The sequence below is a fragment of the Carcharodon carcharias genome, chromosome X (assembly GCF_017639515.1).
Source record: "Carcharodon carcharias isolate sCarCar2 chromosome X, sCarCar2.pri, whole genome shotgun sequence".
Classification (NCBI taxonomy): Eukaryota; Metazoa; Chordata; class Chondrichthyes; order Lamniformes; family Lamnidae; genus Carcharodon; species Carcharodon carcharias.
The window spans coordinates 27,226,942-27,237,008 of record NC_054507.1 but is presented as its reverse complement, the minus strand read 5'-3'; the positions used below and the strand labels follow the sequence as shown (position 1 = coordinate 27,237,008).

Below are 10,067 nucleotides of genomic sequence, written 5' to 3'. Positions count from 1 at the left end.
CTCTCACCCCCCACATTCTCCCTCACCCCCCTCCTCCCTCTCACCCCCCTCGCTCCCTCTCACCCCCCTCGCTCCCTCTCACCCCCCTCATTCTCCCCCTCATCTCCTCGCTCCCTCTCACCCCCCTCGCTCCCTCTCACCCCCCTCGCTCCCTCTCACCCCCCTCATTCTCCCCCTCATCTCCTCGCTCCCTCTCACCCCCCTCGCTCCCTCTCACCCCCCTCGCTCCCTCTCACCCCCCTCGCTCCCTCTCACCCCCCTCGCTCCCTCTCACCCCCCTCGCTCCCTCTCACCCCCCTCGCTCCCTCTCACCCCCCTCGCTCCCTCTCACCCCCCTCGCTCCCTCTCACCCCCCTCATTCTCCCTCACCCCCCTCGCTCCCTCTCACCCCCCTCGCTCCCTCTCACCCCCCTCGCTCCCTCTCACCCCCCTCATTCTCCCTCATCCCCCTCGCTCCCTCTCACCCCCCTCGCTCCCTCTCACCCCCCTCGCTCCCTCTCACCCCCCTCATTCTCCCTCACCCCCCTCGCTCCCTCTCACCCCCCTCGCTCCCTCTCACCCCCCTCGCTCCCTCTCACCCCCCTCATTCTCCCTCATCCCCCTCGCTCCCTCTCACCCCCCTCGCTCCCTCTCACCCCCCTCGCTCCCTCTCACCCCCTCGCTCCCTCTCACCCCCCTCGCTCCCTCTCACCCCCCTCATTCTCCCTCATCCCCCTCGCTCCCTCTCACCCCCCTCGCTCCCTCTCACCCCCCTCGCTCCCTCTCACCCCCCTCATTCTCCCTCACCCCCCTCGCTCCCTCTCCCCATCCCCCCCTCCCTGACTCTCCCCCCCATCACTGCCCCTCCCCCTCTCCCCATCTCCCCCCGCTCCCTGACTCCCCCTCATTGCCCTCCCCCTCTCCCCATCACCGATCCCTGACTCCCCCATCACCGACTACTCACTCGCCCCACTCCCCCACCTCCACTACACCCCCCCCACACCGCCCCCCCCCCACCCCGGCTCCCCCTCCCCCCTTCCCCATCACTGCCCCCTTTCCCCCCCTCCTCCACCCTGTGAAACCGCCCTGTTAGAGAGAGTGAGAGTGAGAGAGAGGCAGGGTGAGAGGGGTTGTGGAGATAGGGTGGGAAGCCGTGTCATTAACGCTTTAATCACAGCAAATGGTTCATCTTCAGGGACCAAACACTCTGGAAGGGTTTGTGTTTTGTTTAAAAGGCTCTGTTCCTTATGGTTAACGCAGGGACTCTGGTGGCTGCTGTTCCGGGAAAAGACAGCATTTTACAGGAAAGGGTAATCGAGCGGTTTTAAAGGAGCTGGGAACCTCTTGACCCCGGGCGGACTGTTTACATAAAGGGTCACACGGTGGTTTTAGGCTTTGAGAAAAAAAAAACGTGCCTGGGAAATGGGTGTTTATAAAGCTGGTTTGGGTTTGGGCTTTGGGGAGAAAACAGGAAGGACCAACCGCTTGAGTAAAGAAGACAGCAGCTCCCGAAGCTCCAGACCCCAGTCCCAAAGCAGAGAGTGAATGGAAGCTGCTCCACGTTCTGAAATTGACTGACTGCAGGTTTTCCTCGAGTCCGCCCGAAAAGTAGCGCAAGAGTCATCGATTGTTTCACAGACCAGCGCTGAGAGACCAACTGTATAACCTGGACACCATTTCAAGGACTCCACCATTATCTTCTTCCCTCGAACCACCGACTTTTAACCCTTTGGCAGAGTTCCTCTAATTTATTACTTGTGCCTGTCTCTGCGTGTGTCTGTGTGTGTACATGTGTGCCTGTGCGTGTCTGTGTGCGTGTGTGTGTGCGTGCGCTTGCATGCACACATGCATGCCTGTCTCTGTGTGTGTATGTGTATGCGTGCGCTTGCATGCACACATGCATGCCTGTCTGTGTGTGTGTATGTGTATGCGTGTGTGTGTGCACACATGCGTGCCTCTGTGTGTGTGAGAGAGAATTCTGGTATTTAGAGTAATAATAATTCCATATTTCGTGCTGCATGTTAATAAGCTTTTGCCTTTCTACTTGATAAGTCTGGTTTTATAATGCACCAATAATGTTGTTGTTTATTGAAGAAGATGGGCACTGAGCGGTCACTCAGATTCCCAGGTAAGGCACAGCTTTGGATGTGGAGCGAGCTGGAGAAATCGTTTCAGTCCATGTTGTGACCTGTGGAGGAGTGGGACCCGAGACAGACGGTGCACTCCTCCCATCTCGGCCATAACAGGAGGGTGATGGCGGTGAGGGGTGGGTGTAGGAAGGTTGTGGGGGAGGGAGGGGGTAGAGGAGATAGGAAGGTATGATGAGGAGGTGGTGGTGGGGAGGGGTGGGGGTTGCTGATGGGATGAAACACCAGGCCAGGGTCACACTGATGGGACCGTGTCTCACCCGCTTGCCTATGATGTCCAGGTTTCCTACTCCAGGTCAGAGATGTTCCTGATCGAGTTGCTGGAACATGTGTGTGAGCACATGAAGGATTATGGTGAACAGGTCGATCCCGACACACACCGAAGCAGCTACGTTAGAGTTCTCAGCCGGGATGGTGACAGGATCGAACTCCCCAACACACAGTTCACCCAGGACATCACCTCCAATTTAAAACGAGCTGTAAGTATCCCGCTCGGTTTTGGTAAACCCACAGGGAATATTCCGCACTCGTATCAGCTAACCGCTTTGGCAAAAGATTAAACCCTGACCTTTGTGTCAGCTGTGTTTGAGTGGACAGAACTCTCCCGAGTCAGATAGTGATGATGTTCGAATCTCCAACTCCAGAGACTTCAGCAAATAATCCTGGCTGACACACCTGCTGTGATCACTGAGGGATAGTAATAGTAACTCCCTGTGACAGTGCAGCACTCCCTCAGCAATGACGCTCCGACAGTGCGGCGCTCCCTCAGCGCTGACCCTCCGACAGTGCGGCGCTCCATCAGCACTGACCCTCCGACAGTGCGGCTCTCCCTCAGCACTGACCCTCCGACGGTGCGGCGCTCCCTCAGCGCTGACCCCCTGACAGTGTGGCACTCCCTCAGCACTGACCCTCCGACAGTGCGGCGCTCCCTCAGCACTGACCCCCTGACAGTGCGGCGCTCCCTCAGCACTGACCCTCCGACAGTGCGGCACTCCATCAGTACTGACCCTCCCACAGTGCGGCTCTCCCTCAACACTGACCCTCCCACAGTGCGGCTCTCCCTCAGCACTGACCCTCCGACAGTGCGGCACTCCATCAGTACTGACCCTCCCACAGTGCGGCGCTCCCTCAGCACTGACGTGTGGAATAGTAGCCATCACTGAGACATGGTTGAGGGAAGGGCAGGATTGGCAGCTCAACATTCCGGGGTATAGAATCTTCAGGCGAGACAGGGGAGGGGGTAAAAGAGGAGGAGGCTTTGCATTATTAGTTAAGGAGTCAGTTACTGCAGTAAGGAGAGATGATATCTTGGAGGGGGCATCAAATAAAGCTTAGGAATAAAAAAGGGGCAGCCACATTGTTAGGTGTTTATTATAGACCCCCAGATAGTCAGCGGGAAATTGAGGAGCTATATGTGCACAATTTGCAGAGGTGTGTAAAAACAATAACAACAGGGTAATTATATTAGGTGATTTCAACTTTCCCAACATTAATTGGGAAAGACATTGTATTAAGGGCTTGGATGGAGTGGATTTCTTGAAATGTGTACAGGAGAACTTTTTAGGTCAATATGTAGAGGGTCCAACAAGGGACGGTGCATTGCTGGACCTAATTCTGGGGAATGAAGCTGGACAAGTGGCTGAGGTGGTGGAGGGTGAGAATTTTAGTGATAGCGACCACAACATGGTACAGTTTAAGTTTGTTATAAACGAAGAAATCGACAAGTTGCAAAAAAATGTTTTGGATTGGGGGAGAGTGGATTTTAGTAAAATAAGGCAGGATCTGGCCAAGGTAGACTGGGAACAGTTACTTGTGGGGAAATCTACAGAGGAACAGTGGGGGGGCTGTTCAAAAAGGAAATGGGGTGGGTACATGGTTAACATGTTCCCTCTAGGGTGATAGGAAGGAGGAACAAGCCCAGAGAACCATGGATGACCAGAGATATTCAGGTTACGATGAGAAAGAAAAGAGAGGCTTTTAGCAGGTACAAGAGAAGCAAATCAGCAGAGGCATTAGTGGAGTACAGACAGTGCAGGGTGGAGCTTAAGAAAGCAATTAGAGAGCAAAGAAGGGATATGAGAAAGCTCTGCCTGGTAAAAGTAGGGAAAATCCCAAGATATTCTATAAGTATATCAATGGGAAGAGGATAACCAGGGAAAGGGTAGGGCCCATAAGGGACCAAGGGGGAAATCTACGGGTGGAGCCAGAGGACATCGCTAGAGTGTTAAATGAATACTTCACATCCATCTTCACCCAAGAGAATGAGGATGAAGGTATGGAACTCGGGGAGAGAGACTGTGAGGTTCTTAAGCAAATTGATATAGGGAGTGACAAGGTATTGGAGGTGTTGGCAGGCTTAAAAGTGGACAAATCTCCAGGTCTGGATGATTTGTGTCCCAGACTGCTGAGGGAGGCAAGGGAGAAGGTCGCAGGGCTCTGACCCAAATTTTTAATTCCTCTCTGGCCATGGGGGAGATGCCAGAGGACTGGAGAACAGCTAATGTGGTTCCGCTATTTAAGAAGGGTTGTAGAGATAAGCCAGGGAACTACAGGCCAGTGAGTCTCATCAGTGGTAGGGAAATTATTGGAGAAAGTTCTGAAGGAGAGAATCTACCTCCACTTGGAGAGGCAAGGTTTGATCAGGGATAGTCAGCATGGCTTTGTCAGAGGGAGGTCATGCCTAACAAATGTGATTGAATTTTTTAAGGAGGTGACCAGGTGTGTAGATGAGGGTAGTGCAGTTGATGTAGTTTATATGGATTTCAGCAAAGCCTTTGACAAGGTCCCACATGGGAGACTTGTAAAGAAGGCAAATGCACATGGGAAACAGGGTAATTTGATAAGGTGGATTCAAAATTGGCTTAGTTGTAGGAGACAGGTGGTGAAGACAGAAGGATGCTTTAGTGACTGGAAGCCAGTGTCCAGTGGCATACCACAGGGATCTGTGCTGGGTTCCCTACTATTTGTCATTTATATAAACAACATAGATGACTGTGGGGGATAGGATTAGTAAGTTTGCGGATGATACAAAGATTGGCAGGGTGGTTAACAATGAGGTTGAGTGTCTTGGGCTACAGGAAGATATAGACGGGATGGTCAAATGGGCAGATAAGTGGCAGATGGAATTTAACCCTGAAAAGTGTGAGGTGATACACTTTGGAAGGAGTAATTTGACAAGGAAGTATTCAACGAATGGCATGACACTAGGAAGTTGTGAGGAACAAAGGGACCTTGGCTTGCGTGTCCATAGATCTCTGAAGGCAGAGGGGCATGTTAGTTGGGTGGTGAAAAAGGCACATGGGACACTTGCCTTTATCAATCGAGGCATAGATTACAAAAGTAGGGAGGTCATGTTGGAGTTGTATAGAACCTTGGTGAGGCCACAGCTGGAGTACTGTGTGCAGTTCTGGCCGCCACATTATAGGAAGGATGTGATTGCACTGGAGGGGGTGCAGAGGAGATTCATCAGGATGTTGCCTGGGATGAAACATTTAAGTTATGAAGAGAGGTTGGATAGAATTGGGTTGTTTTCGTTGGAGCAGAGAAGACTGAGGGGCGATCTGATCGAGGTGTACAAGATTATGAGGGGCATGGACAGGATGGATAGGGAGCAGCTGTTCCTCTTAGTTGAAGGGTCAGTCACGAGGGGACATAAGTTCAAGGTGAGGGGGCAGGAGGTTTAGGGGGGATGTGAGGAAAACCTTTTTGCCCAGAGGGTGGGGAGGGTCTGGAATGCGCTGCCTGGGAGGGTGGTGGAGGTGGGTTGCCTCACATCCTTTAAAAAGTACCTGGATGAGCACTTGGCACCTCATAACATTCAAGGCTATGGGCCAAGTGCTGGTAAATGGGATTAGGGAGGTAGGTCAGGTGTTTCTCACGTGTCTGTGCAGACTCGATGGGCCGAAGGGCCTCTTCTACACTGTGATTCTGCAACCCTCCAACAGTGCAGCGCTCCCTCAGCACTGACCCTCCGACAGTGCAGCACTCCCTCAGCGCTGACCCTCCGACAGTGCGGCGCTCCCTCAGCACTGACCCTCCGACAGTGCGGCTCTCCCTCAGCACTGACCCTCCGACAGTGCGGCTCTCCCTCAGCACTGACACTCCGACAGTGCAGTGCTGCCAGTGGGGGGAGCAGGTTGGGGGAAGAGAGGAGGTGGGGGTGGGGGTGGGGGTGGGGGTAGAGGTGGGTGGTTGGAGGTGGGGGCAGGGTCTCCGTGTATCTCTGCTTCTGGGCCTGGCTGTAATCCACACGGAAAGGGATCTCACTATATCCATAGCTTCTCTTTCTCCCAGTGTGAGAAACTCGCTGAGGAATATGAAGATGAATTCATCGAGTTTTTCTCTCGCGAATCCAACAATGTGAAAGACCTCCTGTGCAGCAAGAGAACAGGTAAATACTTAACGACTGTGGGCTGTCCTGGGAGGGGTGGGGGCCATAGAGGGGTGGGGAACAGTCTCAGGTTAAGGGCTCGGCCATTTCAGCCTGAGACAGGGAGAAATTTCTTCACTGAAGAGGGGTGGGTGAATCTTTGGAATTCTGCACCCCGGTGCATACTCCGTTGATGAGTATATCCAGGATTGTGGCAGCGATAGGTTATCGGTCACTGAGGGGTCATGGAGTCGAGGTACGAGATCAAACATGATCTTATTGGATGGGGGGAGCAGGCTCGGGGGAGGGGGTGGGGAGGAATGGGGGTGGGGGGGGAGCAGGCTCGGGGGAGGGGGTGGGGAGGATTGGGGGTGGGGGGGGAGCAGGCTCGGGAGAGGGGGTGGGGGGATTGGTGGGGGGAGGGGGAGGATTAGCGTGGGGAGCAGGCTCGGGGGAGGGGGTGGGGAGGATTGGGGGTTGGGCGGGGAGCAGGCTCGGGGGAGTGGGTGGGTAGGGAGCAGGCTCGGGGGAGGGGGTGGGTAGGATTGGGGGTGGGGGGGAGCAGGTTCGGGGGAGGGGGTGTGGTGGGGGCATGGGGGAGCCGAACCCTCATTCCCTGTTTCTAACGTACCCCACATCCTGCCGGAGATCAGGGCCAGCCTCTCGTGCGACGCCTCCCCCAGTCGCACAACCCACTCAAACCAGGCAGAATACCCGTCGAGCGGAGGGAGGGGTGGCGGCGGTGACAGGTTGCGGGGGGGGGGTCTCAGATCTCAGAGGGGGACTTGTGGAGATCTCCGCCCAGCGGTAGAGGCAGCAGTGATGAGTGACCCCACTGCCTGAGTGTGTCTCTCTCTCGTTGGCAGACTTGTGTGACCACGCTCTCCACGCGCGTCACGATGAGCTCTGAAGGCTGCGGCTCCCTGGTTTCAGTCCCGGCCCCAGCGGGAGAAGGCGCGAGCGATCCCACCATCCCCACCCCGCGATGGACCGGGCAGCAGAGGGAGACTGGATCGGGGGCTGGCAGTTAGATTGAATGCCCATCAACCCTACATCAGTGACCACGCTTCCAGGAGAGCTGTGTGGCTCTCAGTAAGGGTCCGTCTTAGATTCCCACTCAGATTCCGGGGCTCAAACTGAGAAGGACATTTCCCCGCTACGAGATTTAACTCACGGAAAGAAGAGACTCGACTGCACTCAGGAAAAACCGCTTCAGAGAATATATTTTTGGTGCTAATTCTCCGTGCCTTCACCTCCCTCTCCCTCTCTCCCTCTCTCTCTCTCTCTCTCGGGAATCCTGCTGGTCTTACTGATCTGTCTCGTCACCAAATAAACTTGCTTGAAGGACCAATTAGCCTTGGGTGTGACTGTCATCTATCCAGTGCCTCTCAACACCCCTGGGCCAGCCCAGGTCCACGGTCACTGAAGGACGTTTTGAAATGTAGTCACTGTTGTAATGAAGGAAATGCAGCAGCCACACACAACACACAGCGATGTGACACTGCTCCAGGGATAGATGTTGGACATTGGGGTGACTTCACCACCACTCAACATAATGGCCGTGGGATCTTGAGGGGGCCAATGGTGCCCATGCCAATGTCGTGCTCCCTCGGCGCTGACCCTCCCACAGTGCGGTGCTCCCTCACCACTGACCCTCCGACTGTGCGGCGCTCCCTCGGCACTGACCCTCCCACAGTGCGGCTCTCCCTCAGCGCTGACCCTCCGACAGTGCGGCGCTCCCTCAGCACTGACCCTCCCACAGTGCGGCTCTCCCTCAGCACTGACCCTCTGACAGTGCGGCTCTCCCTCAGCACTGACCCTCCCACAGTGCGGCTCTCCCTCAGCGCTGACCATCCTACAGTGCGGCGCTCCCTCAGCACTGACCCTCCGACACTCCCTCAGCGCTGCCCCTCCCACAGTGTGGCGCTCCCTCAGCGCTGACCCTCTGACAGTGCAGCAATGTCTGTATTGTGGTGACGTATCAGTCTCAGTTTTGCCACGTTTCTGGAATGGGACTCGAACCCACAATCTCCTGATTCAGGAGCAAGTGTGCTAATCGCTGAACCATGGCTGATCGTTCCATTTGTGGTGTGACTTCCGTACGGAAAGAGAACTGGGTGAGAATGATAATGTGATGTGTTGTCGATCTCATGAACCATTCTCTGATGCTCATGCTGTGTTCCCCACCGCGTGAAAATCTATTTCACCCGCACCAACAGATTCTCTCCTGGACTCTCACACAGGTTCGGGAAGCTGTGTCGACACGTTCAGCTAGGGGTGCGTGTAGCTGACAGCTCGCAGGAAGCAATTTAAATGCAGTCCCATTTCTAAAGGCCGATATTCTGGCCTCATTAAAAATTCAGCGAGACAGAAACTGAACATCAACGGCGAAATAGCCAAGGGTGACAGAAGAGACCTTTTTTTTATAAACACCGAGTTGTTGTGATCTGGAAGGCGCTGCCTGAAAGCAGATTCAATAGGAACTTTCCAAAGAGGGGGGGGGGTGCAAGAATCGGATAAATACTCGAAGGGGAAAAATTGGAGGGATATGTGGGTGGGTGAACGAGCAGGGGGGAGGAGAGTGGCGATGAATGGGATAGACATTTAAAAGAGCCAGCACAGGCATGATGGGCCAAATGGCCTCCTTCCCAACAGTGAGCACAGCACAAGAGGGGCTGTAAAACTCAAAACAAGAGCTCCACCACAGTCCGGAGGATGCAATTACAGCGTGACATGTTAACATTACAGGTTTTGATAAAGTCGTTTATATTAGTTTTTTTTAAAAAGGGCTAAAAAGATAGGTCAAACAGATGTTGATAGGCAGGATGTTTTGTTTAATATTAGACATTAAGAACATGAATATAAAACGTACAGTGTGCTTAAACAATACATGCCTCGGTCACACCCAGCTCCCTGACACAGCTGCAGGTCAGAATGAGCCAGTTTTTGTTCAGGATTCCCATGCTGTTACTGTAATACTTGCTTTACAGGCCCAACAGAGAGATTTCTTACTTAAGTCAGTTTGCACACATTAGATGCCTCGCCAAAGTGGACTCCCTTTACACCATCCCCATCAAACACCCCCAGAAAAGGTACAGCATGGGGCTAGATACAGAGTAAATCTCCCTCTACACTGTCCCCATCAAACACTCCCAGGGCAGGTACAGCACGGGGTTAGATACCGAGTAAAGCTCCCTCTACACTGTCCCCATCAAACACTCCCAGGACAGGTACAGCACGGGGTTAGATACAGAGTAAATCTCCCTCTACACTGTCCCCATCAAACACTCCCAGGACAGGTACAGCACGGGGTTAGATACAGAGTAAAGCTCCCTCTACACCGTCCCCATCAAACACTCCCAGGACAGGTACAGCACGGGGTTAGATACAGAGTAAATCTCCCTCTACCCTGTCCCCATCAAACACTCCCAGGACAGGTACAGCACGGGGTTAGATCCCGAGTAAAGCTCCCTCTACACCGTCCCCATCAAACACTCCCAGGACAGGTACAGCACGGGGTTAGATACAGAGTAAATCTCCCTCTACACCGTCCCCATCAAACACTCCCAGGA

General features: G+C 54.0%; 1 protein-coding gene across 1 annotated transcript in view; it reads left to right on the top strand.

Annotated features, from left to right (window-relative positions):
* LOC121273256 (protein canopy homolog 2-like) overlaps positions 1 to 7,839 on the top strand; it is a 27,820-nt gene extending 19,981 nt beyond the window's left edge. The window contains exons 2-4 of the mRNA XM_041180286.1: positions 2,408 to 2,605; positions 6,420 to 6,516; positions 7,362 to 7,839. Of these exons, the coding sequence (XP_041036220.1) occupies positions 2,408 to 2,605; positions 6,420 to 6,516; positions 7,362 to 7,405 (339 nt within the window). The 3' untranslated portion in view covers positions 7,406 to 7,839. The remainder of the gene's footprint in view (positions 1 to 2,407; positions 2,606 to 6,419; positions 6,517 to 7,361) is intronic.
* Positions 7,840 to 10,067: the final 2,228 nt, after the last annotated feature.